The sequence below is a fragment of the Musca domestica genome, unplaced genomic scaffold (genome assembly GCF_030504385.1).
Source record: "Musca domestica strain aabys unplaced genomic scaffold, Musca_domestica.polishedcontigs.V.1.1 273, whole genome shotgun sequence".
Classification (NCBI taxonomy): Eukaryota; Metazoa; Arthropoda; class Insecta; order Diptera; family Muscidae; genus Musca; species Musca domestica.
This window is the reverse complement of record NW_026712289.1, coordinates 61,645-84,469: the sequence shown is the minus strand read 5'-3', so window position 1 is coordinate 84,469 and position 22,825 is coordinate 61,645. Positions and strand designations below refer to the sequence as shown.

General features: G+C 34.1%; 1 protein-coding gene across 2 annotated transcripts; it reads left to right on the top strand.

The window, feature by feature from the left end:
- Positions 1–547: 547 nt before the first annotated feature.
- On the top strand, positions 548–22,087 carry LOC131803188 (uncharacterized). 2 transcript variants are annotated; one of them, XM_059124277.1, is made up of 3 exons: positions 548–685; positions 782–865; positions 20,261–22,087. In XM_059124277.1, the coding sequence occupies exons 2-3, from the start codon at positions 863–865 to the stop codon at positions 21,800–21,802; spliced, it is 1,545 nt and encodes a 514-aa protein (XP_058980260.1). In that variant the 5' UTR covers positions 548–685; positions 782–862; the 3' UTR covers positions 21,803–22,087. The 2 variants fall into 2 exon arrangements, with proteins under 2 accessions (XP_058980260.1, XP_058980261.1); XM_059124278.1 differs by having other exon boundaries at positions 560–707.
- Positions 22,088–22,825: the final 738 nt, after the last annotated feature.

Here is a 22,825-nt window from a genome sequence, read left to right as displayed (position 1 = left end):
CAATCTTATTTTAAATCGCATTTATTCAATGCAAATTACAATGAATTCTGACGACTTGGAATACAAAATTCTCAGCGCGCTTGTTTCAATTTAGCAAAAAAGTTAAAACAACAAAAATACCAAAAAAACACAACAAAATATCTCATCAAACTGAAGCGACAACAACATCACGCTGTCCAACAAATGACAACAACCACAGTAACAATATCGCATTTACGAAAAGTTAAAATGTGCGCATGCGTAACATCTTCGCGCTTCAACCAACACCAGTAATGCTGGCTGGCGAGCTGATGGTGGCGATGTGATGTTTACAGCAAAAATCTGAAAAGAAACGAGGAATTGCGAGCACTCACCAACACCAGTGAACGTACAAAAACGCTGACGCTGGAAACGAAGTCAGCAACAATAACAAAAAACATCGCCAAGAAGAGGAAAATGTTCGTAAAGCATCATCAAGAAGCTTTTGCTGCTGTTGGATTTGGGGAGAATACCACCAAGTAACTGACTGCTCCACAAAAGAAATAAATACAGCAACAACGCGGGCCAAGACTGTTATTTGATGTGAACAGACGGACGAGTGAACGTCGTCGTTATCGTCGTTGACGCTCGAACAGAAACAAAAGAACAGAACAAAAACGAAAAGAAAATTCTTAAGTTATTTGAAAAACTGAAAGATAACCATAAAGTGGGTTCGAAGTGGATTTTTTGTGAGATAAAAAATAAAAACATTTTAAACTAAAAAAATAATAAAAAATTATAAAAAAATAATTTTTAATTCTAGGTAAAAAATAATCGAAAGAAAGTGTCTAACGAAAATTCAAAATTCCAAGGTCGTGAAAACATTAAAAAAATCAATTTCAAAATGGTGAGTGTTGAAAATCGAACAAATGATGAGTGTTGAAAAAAGGACATACGAGTTTTGTAGAAATGATATTTATTTGAAAAAAAAAAAAAAACTGAATACCCGGATTTATAAAAATATGCGAAATTATTATTGACTTGGCAATGAAAACCTATTGGATTTTAACCACCATTGTGCGATGTCCTCGCTTTCGCTGTGTAAACAATATACCACAACTCCGCTCAATCTAGTTAACCTGCTTTGCATCATTGAATGTGTTAATGAAATTTTTTTATTTTTGATTTCATTACAAAATCCAGTGCATCGAACTGACATTGAACATTGGCTTATAAACGTGAAGATAATATTACATGACAGCATTTTTGATAACCAATATTGGGTATAATCGAAACTTTTTTTTTCAAGTGAAATCGTCTTCAGTTTTGTTGGTTTGGTTTCGTTTGTGGTGTACTGTGGACTTACATATGTTAAGTGGCGTTGACAGAACTGGTGTGATCTCAGCGATTATTTATCTTAATTCAAAATTCACATGAATATCAACTTTCCAATTTTGGTGGTATTGAAAATTGTAAAAACGGTGGGCGATTCACGGATCATCAAATATGTAATTCTAAATGGCAATCATGTTTAACAAAAATTTCTAAAAATAGTCATATTGAGATGAAAAATTTGAGAATTTGTAATGCAAAAAAGCTAATAATGGAAATTTATTGGAATTAATTCGAAATTTATAATATAAATTTAATTTTATAGCCATATTGAGATAAAGAATTTGAGAATTTGTAATTTTGAGAATTTGTAATCTAAAAATGGAAATGTATTCGAATCAAATTAGTTTTCATTGTGTGCTTCGTTTTAGCATACTTCCCTTACACTGCTTTTTTTAATTTGAGAAATATCACAGGATTTGTAATTTACATTAAAAATCGGATCATAGTAGACCTGGCTAGGGGACTGTATTATATTTACTCTCATTCCTCATGTGACCACACACTTTCCAATTTTACATTAATTTGTAAACTTATTGCTTAAAATTCAGGAAACTTTGAGAATTTTATTTTACAACCAGTAAAATGAACAGGCAAATTTAAGCAAATTGTCAAAATACCAAACATTGGAAGGAGCCGTTATATCGGGGATATAGGAAAATATGGAGTTATCGGACAATGTAATATTATGGGAGGCTGGAACCTCTACGAGATGTAAATATAAAATTTTAAATAATTTTGATAGAAAATGTGGCTTAAATTATTAATATATCGGATATCAGGAGACAAAGTTATATGGGGACCATACGAACACGTAGACCAACATGGCCCATTTATGAACTTAACCTGCCCACGCTTTTAGGCTTCCATCTCAATTTGTTCGAAAAACGCATGATCACAAGAGACAGACTAAATCGACTTAATCAAATAATGTTTGGAGTACCCACTTACGGAGGGTGTCAATAAGGTGCAAATAAAACAAGTTAAAACAAATAAAAAAGCAGTAAGTTCGGCCGGGCCGAAGTTTGAATACCCTCCATCATTTGGAAAGAATTTGGCAACTTCAAAAAAAAAAAAAAAAATAATAATAATAATAATAAAATAAAATAAAATCCATTAAAAATTCTGTTCAAATCTGTTCAAATTCGTTATGTTAGGGTCTATACGACGACGTGGACCTGCATAGGCAACTTTTGTCATAAGCCATTTAAATATTCAAATGTAAAACTTGAAAAAAAAAATTGTCGAAGAATTTAGAATCATCAAAAGACCGAATATAGGAAGATACTATTATATCTGGGCTATACCAAAACATGGACCTGCACAGACATTTTTCTGTCTTAGGCTGAAGTATCCATTACGAACTTCAAATACCAAATTTGAAACAATTCCGGTGAATAATGTCGCTTAAATCACCAAAATACCGAAAAATGGGAGTAACCACTATTTGGGGGCTATATGAAGACGTGGACCTGCGCAGAAAATTTTCTGTCTTAGGCTGTAGTATCCATTACGAACTTCAAATACTAATTTGAAATAATGAAGGTGAATACTGTCGCTTAAATCATCAAAATACCGAATATCTGGAGGTATCGTTATATGGCGGCTATACGAAGACGTGGACCTGCACAGAAAATCTTCTGTCGGGGGCTGTAGTATCCATTACGAACTTCAAATACCGAATTCGCTAAAATACCGAAAATAAGTAGGTACCATGGGGACTATACCAAGTACAATTTCATCAACCTACTTCATTTTGTGCGGAAGCTAGAGCGATTTCCACAGGCGGATATACGGACGAACATCGCTAAATCGACATACAATATTATGCTGATCAATGTATATTTCGAGGTGTTACAAACGGAATGATAAACTTAATATACCCTCCATACTATGGCAGAGGGTATAAAAAGTATCGGTCGGTGTTGCCAACATATGTATACCCTCAGTCAATAGTCTTTTATTTGAATATATTTTGATACCCGTTATGATAATCAAAACGTTAACCCTTTATAGAAGAGATTCCGAAGAACATGCCCAATATTGTACATTTCGTGTCAAATATAAGTCGGATATAAATATTTCTTTCTACTTTCTCAACTACCACCCTATTCCATTCGGCAAATATTGAAAAATGACCTCGGGGTAAAGCCATTAAAATTCCAAAAAGTGCAAGAACTTACACCGCAACAGAAAGAAAATAAACTCAAAAGACCTTGGCCGAAAGTGGTGAACTGCCGAATTTGGTTTTCTCCGATGAGAAAACATTCATTGTCCAGCAGTTTGTGAACAAACAAAATGATCGTGTTTACTTGCCAAAGAGATCAGCTGAAAATGTGCACTTTCGGATAACTAGAACCATAATTTAAACGCCGGCCATGGTGATGGTGTGGGTCCCCATAACAGCCGATGGTCGCACTCCGCTCGTATTAATCGACTGTGACATCAGAATAAATGGCGAATATTACCGCGAAAATATTCTGGAGGGTGTATTAAAGCCCTGGGGAGGCAAACATTTTGGCCGCAGACCTTGGACATTCCAACCATTCCAAGAATGGTTACAACATGAGGTTCCCCGCGTCATTTCCAGCGCACAAAGCCGCCAAAATCTCCGGATACCAATTCGTTGGATTATTGTGTCTGGAGTATTTTAAAAAAAGATTGGCACTAAAACTACCAACGTGTCGATTATCTCAAGCAAGCGTTTCCCCGGAATGGATCAAAATACCGCAGAGCAACATTCGGGCAGCGTGTGACGGTTTCATTGGCCGTTTTAAACTTATTCTAAAATTTAATGCTATTTCCGGTATTTTTTCTTTTCATTCAATAAAATTAAAACAAGAAATGTAAAAATTATGGCGTTGGACTTTGTTGCAGTTTTTTTATCTCACTATGTATATTTAGCATTAGAATTTCGCTAAAAATATTTCCGTTCAAAATCTCAAGATAGTTTAATTAATCCCAACAATTTTTTTCTTTTTTTGAAATGTCTCCCAAGCCTAAAATAACCCCAATGTTGAGATTATACACATTTTTTAATGTATATACAAGAATCTAATTTGTATGGCAGGTTCCAAGACTTTTATATTTTTATCCAGGTCTTCGTATAGCCCCCATATAACGGTACCTCCGAATATGCGGTATTTTGATGATTTTAGCGACATTATTTACCTGAATTATTTCAAATTTTGTATTTTACATACTACATTTATTTACGTTTATTTGTATACTACAGCCTATATCAGAAAATGGGCAATTTGTAAGGCATGGAAGATCATTATTTCCGAAATTGCCTCCAATTCTTGTCAGCTTACTTGGTTTTTGTCTGGCTATATTCTCCCCAGGAATTATTTAAGAACAACTTCTATGAAACTTACAAATAATAGACTGGAAATATTTTTTTAAAGAAAGAAATAATTTTTATTGTTATGGTGTCTTCTGCATTAGTGGAAGAATGACTCATTTTATTATATTGCTGATTATTAATCTCAACACTCCATAACAAAATATTGCTGGCTACCTATTTTAATATTTTATATATTTTTATAAGTCAATACCACATTCCTCGACCAAAAAAAGCATCACAAACATTTTCAAACCCAAAATTGCTACCATTATTAGTCTATCAATCAATTTCAGCTTAACTAACTCCCCCACTGTGAGGAGCAAAATTGAAATTTTAAATTTATATTTAACAAAAACGAATATTTCAATTATTAACGGCAATTAACAAAAATGACATTGATTTTGGCATTATAACAGAAAAACATCATTGTACTGCTGCAGTTTATTCCACTGACTGATTGATTAATACCTTCCGCATTCTGATGGGATTAAAACAAAAGTTTTCAGATTTTGTATTTTCTCCTAATAAGAAATTTTAAAAATTCCCCACATTAAATTGAAAACAATAAAAATTTGATTGACTACAACTTTCATCTTATCGATTTGAGTTGCAAATTCGTGTGCAAATGTATTCACAAATTTTGAAAAGATGACATAGAAAATGTTTGGCGAATGACAACCATATGAATGGAGTGACATATGATGACACCAACAAAAATGAAAATATGCTAATGGAGGATGATTTGATAGGAGTCTGGGTTTTTTCTATATGAAATCTAGCAACAATTAACTATTTGTAGAAAGTAAAAGCCTAGTATTTTCTTTGTATTTACAATCAAAGCCAAATTTGAATTGTTTTATTAAATATTCAAATGGACAAGATTTTCTCTATGAATCTCATTTAAATCATCATCATCATAAGCATTAATAATATGCTATTAGCAAAAACTGCCATATTTCCAATATTTATTGAGACGAATTCTTCATTTCGTGAAATCAAGCGTGCTATTAACGTGTCAATCTGTTGAACTACTAAATTAATTCAAGGCACACCATATCTGCTGAAACCGTTGATTTGACAAATACTACTACCACTACTAGTCTTTTGATTTTGGCGGATAAATTGTGTTAATTTCATATGGTGGTATTTCTTATTCATATTTGCCTCGTGTAATTCCCAGCAAAATTCAGGTTTTATTTCTTAGCACAAGTCTTTGATATTTCAAATTTTTTCTTTGATTTATTCTTAATCTCAAAGTTATGTTAAACTATTGGACGACTTGTCAAATGCTTTTTATTAAAAAAATGTTTTACATTTTTTGCTGTTATTTTAATCTCTAAAATATTTATAGCAGCAAGATTAATAGCTACGTATGTATAAAATGTGAGATGTTTCATATAATATAGATTGACAGTAAGAACTTCCGACGCCTTAATGTTGTTCTGTCTATAAAGAACATGGTGTGAATCAAATACAAAGTCGGCCTAGAATGTTGAACTGCTAAGAGGATAGTTGTTGTTGTTATTTTATTTAATACCTCACATGACTGCGGTTTGAAATAGGAAAAAAAGAAGAATATTATTTTGGTTAGACTGAAAGCTGCATATATTTTTCCCATTTAAGATCTGTTGTTCTTCTAAGAGAAAATATGAAGATTTTCTCTAAAAAAGCTGATTAATCCATTAAAAATATTTATACAAAAAAAGTTACGTATAATCGGGAAGATATCCTCATTTGGGAGCTATACCAAACCAGTAAAGAAAGTCAACAGTTTGCATATTTTGTAGAGCTTTATACAACAAAATAAAAGTATTTATGGGAATCTGTGAGAATCAAATCATACCAATTATGACTATAGTTTTAATTTAAATCCAAAGGAACTAAAATATGACAGGAATATCCTCTTCTGAATCGATTTCTACAAAATTGCCGAGGCATTAGTCTCTTTTCAATTCGGGCTTGTAATAACCATTTGCTGCACAATTAAATTGAAATCTGATAAAGATATATATGGGAGCTATATCCAAATCTGAACCGATATCGAAAAAATTGGCGAAGGTTTTTCTGAGCTGTATTTGATATATATAGGGTCGCCATTGGGTCAAATATTATTATGCTTTATGCAATATTTCATCTGGTACTTTGTTTGTACTTTGCTTACAAAAATACATGGACAGACGGACGGAAATGCACAAATTGACTTACAATGTGATTCTATGCAGATCATCATTCCATTTGCCTGTTACAAACAAATGCACAAAGATGTAATACCCTGACCACACTGTGGTGTAGGGTATTAAAATGGGAAGATACATAGAATTTCTTAAGGAAAATTTATAGAACTTCTATGAGAAAATACAGCTGTTCTATTAGAATAGCTTCTATGAGAAGATCTCACGTTCTTCTGTGAGAAGATGTACATATCTTCTGAGGGGAGATATACATATCTTTTGTGAGAAGATCTACAAATCTTCTATGAGAAGATCTATAGATATTTTATGAGAAGATCTATTGATCTTCTATGCGAAGAACTACTGATCTCCTGCGAGAAGATCTGCTGATCTTCTGACAAGATTTACTGATCGTCTGAGAAGATCTACAGATCTTTGATGAGAAGATTCACATATCTTCCACAAGAAACTTTACAAATCTTCTCTGAGAAGTTATACAGATCTTCTCTGAGAAGTTCTACAGATCTTCTATAATAAGTTATACAGATCTTCTATTTGAAGATCTACGGATCTTCTATGAGAAGATCAACTGATCTTCTGTGAGAAGATCTACTGATCTTCTGTGCAAAGGTCTACTGATCATCTGTGAGAAGACCTACTGATTTTCTGTCAGAAGATCAAATTTACTTCTGTAAGCAGATCTACTGTACTTCTGTCATAAGATCAACTAATCTCTTGTGAGATGATCAATCATGAAATAGCATCAAATTTAAGAATAAGCTTAGATTTGTTGGAATTGGTAACCTTTGGCACGAATTATGGCCTTCAAACGGCCAATGAAATCGTCACACGCTGCCCCAATGTTGCTCTGCGGTATTTTGGCCCATTCTCGGCGAAGCGCTTGCTTTCCGAAATACTCCAGACACAATAGTCCAACGGATGAGTATCCGGAGATTTTGGAGGCCATTGTGCGCTGGAAATTAAGCGGGAAACCTCATGTTGTAACCATTCTAGGGTAGCCCGTGCTGAGTCCTGTTGGAATGTCCAAGGTCTGCGGCCAAAATCTTTGCTTGCCCAAGGCTTTAATACACCCTCCAGAATATTTTCGGGTTAATATTCGGCATTTATTATGATGTCACGATCGATTAATATGACCGGAGAGCGATCATCGGCTGTGATGGCGGCGCTTGAGTTCTGGTAGCCAACCGAAGGTGCAGACGGTGCACATTTTCAGCTGACCTCTTTGGCAAGTAATCACGATCATTTTGTTTGTTTACAAACTGCTGGACAACGAATGTTTTCTCATTGGAGAAAACCAAATTCGGCAGTTCTCCTTTTTCGGCCAAGCGAAGCAACTCTTTATCTCTTTTGAGTCCATTTTACTTCTGTTGCGGGGTAAGTCCTTGCACTCTTTGAAATTTCAATGGTTTTACCCCGAGTTCATTTTTTAATATTTGCCGAATGAAATATTGCGATATGTTCAGCTCACGAGCCATTTTTCGGCCACTGTGACGCGGGTTTCGATTAAGTCGGTTCTTTATTTTTCGAGCCATTTCTGCTAATGTTGCTGTTTTCTTCCGTCCACTTCCTTGACGTCGGACTACGCTACCAGTATCACGGTAACGAGCGATGGTACGAGTCACAAATGATTTATTCACATTTAAATGCTCGAGTGCTCTAACGGTAGCCACTTGTGGTTTTCAGGCCAAACACAAAGAAATCACTATCACGTTTGGATTTCATCACGAAAACCTTTTTTCTTGAAAATTCTCACCAAAGTGCTTTTGTACGCTTGTAAACAATATAATGAGCTGTCACTGGAATAATTTTAACAGCTGTCGGACGGGTGGCTTAGAAATGACAGCAGTCTGAAATTGGTTGCAGTTTTTTCACAGATCTTCTATAAGAAGGTCTACTGATCTTCTGTGAGAAGGTCCACTGGTCTTCGATGAGAAGATCTACTGATCTTCTGTAAGAAGATCTTCAGATCTTGTGAGAAGATCTAAAGATTTTCTGCGAGAATATCCACAGATCTAAATTAGGGGGATCTTTTTTCTCATTCAAGAAAATATCTAACAGAAAATATTAAGATTTTCTCTGAAAAAGGCTGCATTCTCATTGGAAAAGGCCGGAGTCTTCATGGGTTATTTGAAACACCAGACATTAATTAAAATTGATTTCTTTGTAATCTTCATTTGTTATTAAAACATTCTTTTGACAGTTATTATTTTTGTAATTGTCTTTTTTTGCAAAATTACAAACGTATTACCATAATTATTCATTAAAAATTCTGACATTTACTCAAAGCATTTGCATTTAATAAAAAAAGTCCCGCATGAATAGGTTATTGACTTTATTTAATTGCAATGCAGGCTCTGCAATGATTTACATAAATTAGGGAATGTCACGTGTTGCTGATTTATTAAGAAAAATCTCTTAATATTTTAAAATTTATTCAAAAGAAATTTGAAAATTAAACGACACCTTCAAAAAAAAAAAATAAATAAATAAATAATTAAATAAATAAATAAAATAAATAAATAAAAAAAAACATTAAATATTGAAAAATTTACAATATTTTCTGTTAAATTTCAATTGTAGAGGTTAATAACAATTTGTTATTGATCAAAATTGCATCAGCAAGCAATATAATTGAATATAATTTATGTTGGAATTTTGGTCTGGCAATGAAATATAAATTAAAAAAAAAAAAAAAATAAATCAAGTATGTGTCTTAAGTCTTTCGTTTGGTGAGACACCCCTTTCAATTGCATTTTAACTAGCCGCTTTAATTATAAATTGAATTTAATTAATTTAATTATTAATTGAATTGAACAGTTATTTCTAGCACATAAGAAGTGCAATTGCAAACAAGTATGTCGAAATTGTTTATTTTTTTGTTAGAAATTGAGTAGTCATCAATTGCTTGGATGATTTCAAGTGATCTCTCTCTCCCTCTTGAATAATAACAAAATGTACATTAAAATTGAATCATAAAAACAAAAAGCGCCATTTAACAAAATGAACCACAATCTTATTTATTGGAGTCTTATTGGGCAGCAAAAAAAAAAAAAACATAAACCAAAAAAAAAAAACCAACAGTCAATGGTGAGAAATCGGACGGCCACGACAAAACAGGAACCCTAAATCAATTGATTTTAAGAAAGCGTAATAATGTCAAGAAAAAACAAAACGAAAAAAAAAAAAAAATAAACAAAATTATAAACAATGGCAATCATTTTTGTTACTTATCATCTGATGGAAAGCAAAAGTATTCTTAATTCAATGACATTGAAATAAAGAAAAAAAAAAAAAAAATAACGACATTCCTGCTACAGATGCTAGCGTTTTGTTGACTCACCAATCTTGGGCCGAAGCCACAAGCTTTGAAGAGATTAAATTGTTTGTTTGTTCATCAATTAAATTGTGTCTCCAGGCATTGTTCTACATCGAAAAAAATCAATAAGTTACAAGACTACCGTTGGAAAAAATTGCTGATTAAAAGCAATCATGATGACATGCTATAACAATCCGGTTATTTTTAAGAGTTTTTTTTAAGCACTTAAAAGCAAATTGTGTGGGTTTCCGAAATCAAGTCTAATATGGAATAGGCCGTTTAATTTATGAAGAATTTTGTATTTTTGTTTCTTTTATTTAACAGTTCTACATTTGGCAAATATTGAATTACTTTTTAGGGAAATCCAGTACAATAAAATTTTACAGAATAAAAAAAAACATCGAAATGGTTACCTGCGTCAGAAAAATTTGGCAGGGTATTTAAGAGCTCTATAATATATCTGCTACCAAATATCATTCTTGTGGAGGGCATATACGAATGTGACTGAAAGACAAAATCGGATGAAATATCTATATATATATATATATATATATATATATATATATATATATATATATATATATATATATATATATATATATATATATATATATATATATATATATATATATATATATATATATATATCTGAACCGATTTTCACCAAATTTGCTTCTAGGCTGAATTCGATCGGATGGGCCAAAATTCAGGTCAGTGGGAGTGATATTGGCCAATTGGTGCATAATAAACCCGAAATTGGTTGAAGATATATATGGGAGCTATATCCGAATCTGAACCGATATTGATAAAATTTGGCAGAGGTATTTCTGGGCTGTATCTCAGATACAAATAACATTTTTGTCGAATGCATATTACGAATGTAAGGGAACTAAACACCAAATCCAATGAAATATATGTATGGGAGCTATAGGTATATCTTAACTAATTTTCACCAAATTTAATGTACTTGCTTCTAGACTGAATTCGGTCCGATATGCCAAAATTCAAGTCATCTGGACTGATATTGGCTATTTGGTGTACAATTAACCCGAAATCTCTTGGAAGCTATATCTATGGGAGCTATATCTGAATATGATCCGATTATCACCAATTTCAATTGAGTTCGTCCGATGGCCAAACAAATATTGTTTGCAAAATTTCATCTGAATCGGATAATAAATGCGACCTGCATTTTGTTTACAAGAATACATGGACGGACAGACAGACTGACATGCCTAAATCGACTCAGAAAGTGATTCTATGAAGATCCTCAAAAATAACAATGGGTCTATCTCGAAAGCAAAAAACGTCGGAAATAGCATCAAATTTTAGAATAACTTTATCGAATTGGTCACCTTTTGCACGAATTATGGCCTTCAAACGGTCAATGAAACCGTCTCACGTTGCCCGAATGTTGCTATGTTGTATTTTGGCCCATTCCCGGCGAAGCGCTTGCTTGAGGTGATCGACACTTTCGAATTTTTTAGTGCCAAACTTACTTTCCAAAATGCTCCAGACACAATAGTCCAACGAATTGGTATCCGGAGATTTTGGTGGCCATTGTGCGCTGGAAATGAAGCGAGTGCAATGGTGCTGAGTCCTGTTGGAATGTCCAAGGTCTGCGGCCAAAATGTTTGCATGACCAATGCTTTAATACACCCTCCATATATAATAAAGCGATAATATTCGACATTTATGTCACGGTCGATTGATATGAGCGGAGAGCGACCATAGGCTGTTATGGCGGCCCACACCATCACATGGCCGGCGGTTGAGTTCTGGTGGGCAACCGAAACTGCACATTTCCAGCTGACCTATTTGGCAAGTAAACACGATAATTTTGTTTGTGTACAAACTGCTGGACAACGAATGTTTTCTCATCGGAGCAGAGAAAACCAAATTCAGCAGTTCACCACTTCCGACCAAGCGAATCTTTCTGTTGCGGTGCAAGTTCTTGCACTTTTTTTTTTGTACGCTTGTAAACAATATAATGAGCTGTCACTGTAATAATTTTAACAGCTGAAGTTGGATGCAGTTTTTTCACCTCACCCTGTAATATAAAAAATATATTAAATTTGGGCTGTTATTACATTTAAGGCGAGCAATAACGGATGAAGATATATATCGAAGCTATATAAAAATCTGAACCGATATCAATAAAATTTTTCAGAGGTATTTTCGAGCAGTGTCTGATGCCCAGTATCAAGCTGCATACTACAAATGTGAGGGACTTTAAAATTTTTTAAATTACATTTCTTTAGTTTAATTAAAATTTCTTTAATTTAAATAAAATTTGCTCCTAGAGCCACCAACAGCAGCTACGATGGCTATTCGTAGTGGTAATGAAAAATATGTCAATATGACGAAACCACACTCGCACTTCATTAAAATCGTGAAAGATATTTGCTTTGGCCTTTTAAAGCGGATCACATCATAGACTTTGGATTTTCCTTTCAAGATTAAATAAACAAATCCATACTTAATTTAGCAGAATTTTAAAAAATTAATAAAACCATGCCTTCATTTCCAAACTAACAAAATTGTGAAAACCAACAAAAACAAATATTTGTTTTTGTTTTGGAATTTCATAGCTATGAATTGCTAACTCTCTGGGGGGAGGCCAAAGGTTTTAACTCTTAGTCACGCAACCAGAGAGGGAGCGTGTGTGAGTGTGCACTCGTTACCCATATGTCAGCAGTGATTTTAATGATAGCAAACAGTTATGTTAATTATATCAAGTGAGGCATATAAAACAAAATATTGTTTTTTTTTTTGGCTAAGCAATTTTTTTTAGCATGTGTCACAAAAATTTTATTTAATTTCATTTTGTAAACATATGTGTTGTTGCTTGTCATCACCCAAATAATACGGAAAAACGTAATACATTTTAAGCTCGACATTATTATTTTAAAACATCCGCTTTACAAATGTATTCATCACAAAAACAACATCAAAATATGGAAGTGAAAAAGTGAACAGCATGAAAAAAAAAAATGACTCCCATAAATTCATATCTGTCGTGTAGGCAAATATTTCCTTATTCGGCTATAATAAAAAAAAAGAAAAATATGTAAAATATTCATTTAATTTGTTTCGCTTGCCTTGTCATCTCCAAAAAAAAAAAAAAAAAAATTAAATGTATTTTATTACATTTTCGTTATTTATTGTAGTGTTCTTATTTTGTAGATTTAATGGAAGTAAGGGGTAATAAAAAATAACCTTTGTTTTGTTTGTGACGCTATTTAAGAAAGAGAAGAATCAGTGTTAGTTTCCTCTGTAGTGGTTATAGGAGGTATTTTATTTAGATATATAGGAGGCAAAATTTAATGTCTAAGAACAGAATATAACAGTTTAGATCTGTCGTTCCTGAAGAACTTTTATTTGGTATTTTCGGATATTCTATATTCTTCTTTATGTTTGAGATATTGCTTCTTTAGTTATCAATTGCATTTTATGGCTTCAATATATACTTTCACCGAAATGTACCCTAGGGGAAATGATCGAGTTTTGTAGGATAATATTTAAAATCCCTGAAGTCAACATAAAAATACGAAAAGACAATCGTTAATAAAAATATAAAATTAAATATAAAAATTTAACAAATTTCAAATCCTGGACTTTGACCTTAAATTCTTTAGAGACCACTTCATCGGTTTCGATTAAATTTATTTATTTTTTTCAAAAAATTAAAGTTTCATTTTTTTAATGGTTTAATGATTACTTACTGAAAAGATGCAATCCTTATCATAATTAAGAAAATATGGACTTTGACCTTGAATTTTCCAATAGTCACGAAGCCGATTTTTGATTGGAAATCTTTCTTTCTTTATCAAAATTCTATAACTTGTGAAAGAAAAAATGTTGTATGCACCAACTATTGGCTTCTAGTTCAGCCCTAGCTTCGGGTAAAACTTCGTGATGATCGTGCAATAATTGTGAGCCGTTGCATGATTGCTATTTTACGTGGATTATGGTAGGCGAAGAAGTAAGATTGACGTATAAAATCGTGGGTCTACGACTAATATTTCGAGGTTACAAACTTTTTGGCTCAATCTAACTTATAACACACCCCCCCAGTTGTAGGATTTAATTAAATAAGAACAAGTTAAAAATTATCAGTCGGTTTCGCGGGTAGATGTATACCCTCAGGATGTATAGCCATCAGGTACTTCATGTAGATGTATACCCATCAGGTACTTCATACACTTTATATGAGATATGTGTATTTTTTTAAGTTTTGGAAAACGTTTTTACACTATACATCCCGTATTCACAGCACACCTTGTGTTAATAAAAATATAGAGATGTTGTAAATGTTAATAGAATCGATTGCTTATTTTGCATTTATTAAAATATAGTTACTCAAAATTTTGACCAGTTGTGGGGAAGGTGCCGGAAGGAGTAGAAATATTGGCGTGTGTAAACATTGAAAATAATTGGATGCTCATTTCATGCTTTATGATCGTTTCTGTTATTCAAACTTGACGCTTTGTGGAGGAGGTACCAGAAGGAGGTGAACATCTTCACAACAAATCGACATTTACAGAAATATTAGCATATGCCGAGCTTTATAGAAATCGGGTTCTCATTGCGCGTTTTATGAGCTTTATGAGTATTAAAAACTTTGACCCGTTGTGGGGGAGGCACCAGAAAGAGTGCGCCGATATATCTCATCTTCACACCAGATCTTGTGCTGGTAAAAATATTAAAGTGTTTGTAATTTGAAGGCATTCGGACTCTTATTTCACATTTTATAAGCGCTATATTTATTCAAAATATTGATCCCTGGCATTGGACCGATATTGTCCATTGTCGCACCTGATCTAGAACTGATAAAAATAGTAGGAATTGCAAAGATGAAGCAAAATCAGATGATCCTTTCCCTTGATAAAAATGATTATAAAAGCTTGTATGAGCTACTGATAACTTGTGTCTTAAGTTTTTGTTGGGCGGGGCCGACTTTATGATACCCTACACCACTTTGCTAGTTTAGTAGAGCTCCACATAACAATTAAAATTTTTTTGGGAGAATTTAATCATACGCGTTATGATTATAATTAATATTTAAAGTTCAATGGAGTAAATATGCCGTAGCATTTGAATCATTTAAATTCGGACTTGTATTGCCCATTTGGTGCGAAATTAATTTGAAATCAGATAAAGATATATATGGGAGCTGTATCCAAATCTGAACCGATCTCGATAAAATTTAGCAAAGATATTTCTGTGCTGTATATATTTCCCAGAATATGGTTGTTACGGAGTGCATATAATGGCAGTGGGTAACAAATACAACAAATCGGATGAACAATATATATGGGACCTATAGCTATATCTGAACCAATCTTCACCAAATTTGGCATGCTAGCTTCGGTGGCAAGTGCCAAATTCCATCCTAGTTGGGCAAATATTAGACGTTTGGTGCACAATAAAAGGTAAATCGGACGAAGTTATATATAGGAGCTATATCCAAATCTGAACCGATCTCGATAAAATTTAGGAAAGGTATTTCTGAGCTATATTTGATATATTTCCCCAAATATTGTTGTTACAGAGTGCATATTACGGCTGCGGAGGACAAAAATAAAAAATCGGATGATCTATATATATGGGAGCTATAGCTATATCTGAACCGATTTCGATCAAATTATTTTCAGGCCTAATTTGGTTGTATGTGCAAAATTCCATACTATTCGGGCTTATATTACACGTTTGGTGCACATCTATAGCTATATCTAATTGTTTACCGATTATCTCCAATTTCAATAGGGTTCGTCCTTGTTCCAAACAAATGTTGTTTGGAAAATTTCATCTCAATCGGATAATAAATGCGACCTGCATTTTGTTCACAAGAATATATGGACAGATAAACTGACATGCATCAATCAACTCAGAATGTTATTCTATGGAGATGCCCAAAAGTAAATATGAGTCTATCTCGCTTTCTTCGCCATGTTACAAACAAATGCACAAAGACATAATACCCCTACCACTATGTGGTGTAAGGTATAAATATTCATTGGTGTAAACGTTGATTATAGAAGCTTAGATGAACTCCTGCTTAATTTTACATATTTTACTCCATGGATAAATTCAACCCCAATGTGGTCATACAATTTGTGTTTGTGTCTTAAGTATTTTTTTTTGTTTTTTTTTTTTTTTTTCAATTTTTAATTGTTAATTTTTATAAAATTGAATTATTTGTGTGTCAATTACAGAAATGGTTCTAGAGACTATATATATCATATGAAAATATATAATATTCAGAGTAACAGTATTACCATCCACATCATAACGCTTGTGTCTTAAGTCTTTTGTTTTTAAAATGATATTCCAATAAATAACATATGTGTGAATTCCAGACAGCGAACATCAAATAATTTAATTTCGTAAATTCTTTTCAATGTTCGTCACAGTGCTTTTAGGTTTGCTTAACAAATTTTCGTGTCTAATTATTATTTACCAAACCATACTTTTTTTATAAAAATATTTTTTTTCTGAGAGAATTTGTTCTTGTGTCTTAAGTCTTTTGTTTGTTACAAGTTTTGGTTGTTTTAAATTTTCATAAATTAGAATTATTCATGTGTCAATTACAAAAATGGTTTTAGAAACTAAAACCACATTATAAACGTTAAAAATGTTCAAAGAGTGATATTACCATTGGTTTAGTCATGCTCATCATTGCGCTTGTGTCTTAAGTCTTTTGTTTTACCTAAGCAATTTTTGTGTCTAATTATTATTTTTACTGAACCATCGTCATAATTGCACACAAAACATATAACATGACATAATTAAGAATTCATTTAAGCCTTTATGAATACATTACAGCGTCTATGCCAAATTTGGTTTACCAACTTGAACAGACACCCCCATCGAGCCTATAATTTGAAGGCATATGCCAGCAGTTGTTGCAATAAAAGCAATGTGGGTACTAATTTATACAAATTCATACAAACATGTTTATAAAACAAATATAACAACAAACATTACAGAATGTCAGCACAACAGCTTATGATTTGAATTTTCATAACCCTAGGTGATGAAAAACAGAAAAAAAAATTTACAACTCATGAAACACCCACATAAAGTAGATTTTTATTTCAAACAATAGGATTTCACACTACATCGGCAAAATGTGTTCTTCTTGTGGCGGTAGCAAGCAAAAACCAGAACACCTGTTACTCAAACTGCCAGCATTATTTTTTTTATTAATGTACGCATCATACATTATGCGTCTTTTTTTTTGAGGAAAATTATTAATGAAAAATGCCTTCTAAAAATATCTTTTGAGCTGCCGTAACTGAACCAGTTTTACAAAAAAAAAAAAAAAAAAAACCTGTGAAGTTTGTCAAATTCAATTGCGTTTGTTTTGTTTTCCTCCATTGTGTAAAACATTAGTACAGCTAACCTTGAGATTAATGCATTAAGTGTGGAAACGAATAAAACAAACAAAAAACAACAACATTTTGCAAACTAACACAATGGCAACCATCATATGTTATAAATATTTAAAAATTATGACAAATGCTCTCCGACACAAAATTGTTTAATGTGGCATGAAGTGCCAAAGAAAGAGACTGAAAAAAATATTGAGGTTGGAATTTTTGGTAAAATACAAATTAAATTTAGAGAATTAATAATGTGTACATCAGTGGGAGGTTAATCGCATTCAGCAGCTGATGAGGCATTGAGGTTGTATGGAGAAAAATTAATAAATGAAAAAAATAAAAATTAAAAAACAAAATGGGTAAAGGTGCAATTACTCCATGGACAATAGGGTCTGACAGAAAATCATTGTACCCTTCTTCACTTGCCTCAATGTGGCTATGGTTTCAAAAAACTTTGTAATGATTAAGCATTACTGAAGATTCTGGAAGAGGGTTGTTCAACCTGTGCCTATGTGGATGCCTTCTTAAGTCATTTTGAATCTCTGAAAACAAATCCAGAAACAATTAGCCTAAAATATAAAACCCCGACATATAAGACAAAAATATTCCTAAGTTAATTTTAATTAATGCTATATTGCTAATTCTACAGTGTGAGATTAAAAACTGCAACAAAGTCAAACGCCATAATTTTTAATTTTTTTTTAATTGTATTGAATGAAAATAAAAAAATATCGGAAACAGCATCAAATATTAGAATAAGTTTAGATTTGTTCGAATTAATCACATTTGGCACGAATTATAGCCTTCAAACGGCCAATGAAACCGTCACACGCTGCCCCAATGTTGGTCTGCGGTATTTCGGCCCATTCCCAGCGTAGAGCTTGCTTGAGGTGATCCACACTTTGGTATTTTTTAGTGCCAACTTTGCTTTCCAAAATACTCCAGACACAATAGTCTAAAGGATTGGTATTCGGAACGCACAATGGCCACTAACATTGTGCGCTGGAAATGAAGCGAGGAACTTCATTTTGTAACCACTCTTGTGCGGCGCGCGCTGAGTGCGATGGTGCTGAGTCCTGTAAGAATGTCCAAGGTCTGCGGCCATAATGTTTGAGTGCCCAAAGCTTTTATACACACTCCAGAATATTTTCGCGATAATATTCGGCATTTATTCTGATACAGAGCGGATATTTACTATCGGCTGTTATGGCGGCCCACACCATCACCATGGCCGGCACTTGAGTTCTGGTGGCCAACCAAAGGTGCAAACTTCTTTGCAAGTAAGCACGATCATTTTGTTTGTTTCCAAACTGCTGGACAACGAATTTTTCTCACTGGAGAATTCCAAATTCGGCAGTTCTTCACTTTCGGCCAAGCGGAGCAACTCTTTAGCTCTTTTGAGTCTATTTTCTTTCTGTTGCAGTGTAAGTTCTTGCACTTTTTGGAATTTAAATGGCTTTACCCCGAGCTTATTTTTCAATATTTGCCGAATGGAATATTTCGATATATTCAGCTGCCGAGCCATTTTTCGGCCACTGCGACGCGGGTTTCGATCAAGTCGCTTCTTTACTTTTCGAACCATTTCTGCTGATGTTGTTTTTTTCCTTTCGTCCACTTCGTTGACGTCGGGCTACGCTACCAGTATCACGGTAACGAGCCATGGTATAAGACACAAAAGATTTATTCACATTTAAATGCTGGAGTGCTCTATCGGTAGCCACTTGTGGTTTTCCAGCCAAATATAGAGAAATACCACTATCTCACTTGAATTCGATCTCGAATAACTTTTTTTCTGGAAAATTCTTACCAAAATGCTTTTGTATGCTTGTAAGCTATATAATGAGCTGTAACTGAAATAATTTTAACAGCTGTCGGACGAGTGGCTTAGAAATGACACCAGTCTGAAATTGGTTGAAGTTTTTTTCATCTCACCCTGTATGGTATCAAAAATATTTGTGATGACCAAGCATTACCGAGGATTCTGGAAGAGAATTATTCAAACTATTTCCATGTGAATGTCTTCCTAAGGCATTTTGAATCTTAGAAATCCAATCCAGAAATCTTTAATATTTTTTTTAAATATTTTAGATTTATATCTCCCCAAAAAGAAGCCCAAAATATACCACCCTGATATATATGACAAAAATATTCCTAGATTAATTTTAATTAATGTTATATTGCAGATTCTATAAGCAGTTTTAGACTAAACTGTGTAGGTTAAAGATGAAAAGAAAAAATATATTGATTTAAGGCATGAATATCACCCAAAAGAAACTTAGCACACAACTGAAAAGAACAACAACAACAAAACACACATCATACTTCACACATAACTTTGCGGTCAAGCACTGTGTCAGGTGCATAAGTCAAATAAAATGAATATCCGGTACAAAAACAAAAAAAACATAAGGTATGGAGAAGAAGACTTACAAAGTACGTTTTTATTTCGGCCCGTGCGATATAGCCAGCGTTTAGTACTTATGCCACACTTTTTAAGCCACTGAATAGGTCAATGTATAAATTCAACGGAAAACCACTAAAATGTTGCCATAATGCGGATGAGAGGGAAAGCAAATATAAATACAATCGCAATAATCGCTAAATACTATTTCTTAATTATTTTTATTTATGTTTTAATTCAATATTATCTTTGCTTTTTTATTTTCAGAAATTTTTCCTTCTACCCCTGCTGCTGCTGGGCATAAGCTTTTCATGTGAGGCCCAATACATTCCTAGTGGTTATTATGGCCCGGTGTCAAATTATTTGGTAGCCGATACTCAATCGAATGGATACTCATACCCTCCTCCAGATGTGCCCTTTACTCTACCCCAGAAACCGGGCTATTCTTATCCAGTGCCGAAAATTCCCTTTGAAATAACATCTAAACCAACTCCTCCTCAACCTACCAAGGGTTATACCTACCCCACACCAGCTGTAACATTTAGTTTACCCACCAAAGGTACGCAGAGACCAACTCAACCACCCCAACCTACCAAGGGTTATTCATACCCCACACCAGCTGTAACATTTAGTTTACCCACCAAAGCTACGCAGAAACCAACTCAGCCACCTCAACCAAGTAGGGGTTATTCCTACCCCACACCAGCTGTGGAATTTGTATTGCCAACCAAATCAACAAAGAGACCAACTCAGCCACCCCAACCATCTAAGGGTTACTCATACCCCACACCATCTGTGCCCTTTACTCTACCAACCAAAGCTACGCAGAGATCTACGCAACCACCCCAACCATCCAAGGGATATTCCTACCCCACACCAGCTGTGGCCTTTACTTTACCCTCCAAAACCACGCAAAGGCCAACTCAACCACCCCAACCATCCAAGGGTTACTCCTACCCCACACCAGCTGTGGCCTTTACTTTACCCCCCAAAACCACGCAGAGACCAACCCAACCACCCCAACCTACCAAGGGTTATACCTACCCCACACCAGCTGTGACCTTTACTCTACCCACCAAAACTACGCCGAGACCGACCCAACCAAACAAGGGTTATACCTACCCCACACCAGCTGTGACCTTTACTCTACCCACCAAAACTACGCAGAAACCAACCCAACCAAACAAGGGTTATACCTACCCCACACCAGCTGTGACCTTTACTTTACCCACCAAAACAACGCAAAGACCAACTCAACCACCCCAACGTACCAAGGGTTATTCCTACCCCACACCATCTGTGCCCTTTACTCTACCCACCAAAGCTACGCAGAGAACAACCCAACCACCCAAACCAAACAAGGGTTATACCTACCCCACACCATCTGTGCCCTTAACTCTACCCACCAAAACTACGCAGAAACCAACCCAACCACCCCAACCAACTAAGGGTTATTCCTATCCCACACCATCTGTGCCCTTTACTCTACCCACCAAAACTACGCAGAGACCAACCCAACCACCCCAACGTACCAAGGGCTATACCTACCCCACACCAGCTGTGCCCTTTACTCTGCCCACCAAAACTACGCAGAGACCAACCCAACCACCCCAACGTACCAAGGGCTATACCTACCCCACACCAGCTGTAACATTTACTTTACCCACCAAACCCACACAAAGACCAACTCAACCACCCCAACCAAATAAGGGCTACACCTACCCCACACCTGCAAACAAGTTGGTATTGCCAACACAAAAACCACAAGGTTATTCATATCCCCGTCCCGCCATTCCCTTCAACTTCTAAGACCACTGCCACCAGAGCAAACCGATCAGGACCACATCAAAAATTGTGATTATTTAGCCCGATAATTTGGATGCTCGAATTATAGGCTATTTTATATAATTTCATATTTAGTTTTAGGTTTGTTATTTGTTTGCCCCTCCAACCGTTAGTGTTGTACAATTAACGGGTAACCGTTTTAGACTGTGCTTCAGCATTGACGAGATGCACATGTTCGCTCGACGTACATTAAACGAATAAAGAGAATAGTCATTAACTATAAATAAAGTAATAAATTAAAAAAACAAACTATTTCGCTATGTACTTAGTTAGAGATAAATGTTGTAAGTTTGAGTTCGATGTGTTCTTAGAATGTTAACGACGAATGACAGAATTGAATAATTTCATTGTAACTTAAGATTAGTTCCTAAGACGAAAACGAATAAATATATTTTTATAAATTAGATTGGTTGTTGTTTTATTTATTGGACGACAGGAGAATGTGAGAACCAAGGGGGTAATATTTATACAAAAAATAAGGGAATTTCTCACTATAAGAATATTTAATGCAAAGATAAAATGTATGTATAAAGTACATTCTTAAATGTTGAGGAAAATTCTACGAATACTATTGTAGAGCATATTAAGCATAAGTCAAGTTATTAAAAGGTTATTTAAAGTCATGTTCTAGAAAACCCTTCAAAATCTTTAAAATATTCTACAATATTTTTCCTCAAACAATTTTACTGTAGGTCCTAAAATAAAGCCAACCTCCAAAATTTAAAATTAAATTTCGGAAAACATTAAAACTAAAACATGTTTCAGCGTTAATGTAGCATTTTATGGCGCTGACATCAGACACAAAAATTGTCTACGTGAAATCACACTAAAAGCAAACAAAGGGCATTAAATCTAATCAAATAAATACTTCCTAAGTTTCCTATTTTTTTGTATTAAGAGAATATGAGACTTAATTATAACGGCCGTGTCAAAGCAAAAAATATTCTACACAACATATCTCTGTAAGTTTCGGAATAGACACTGTAT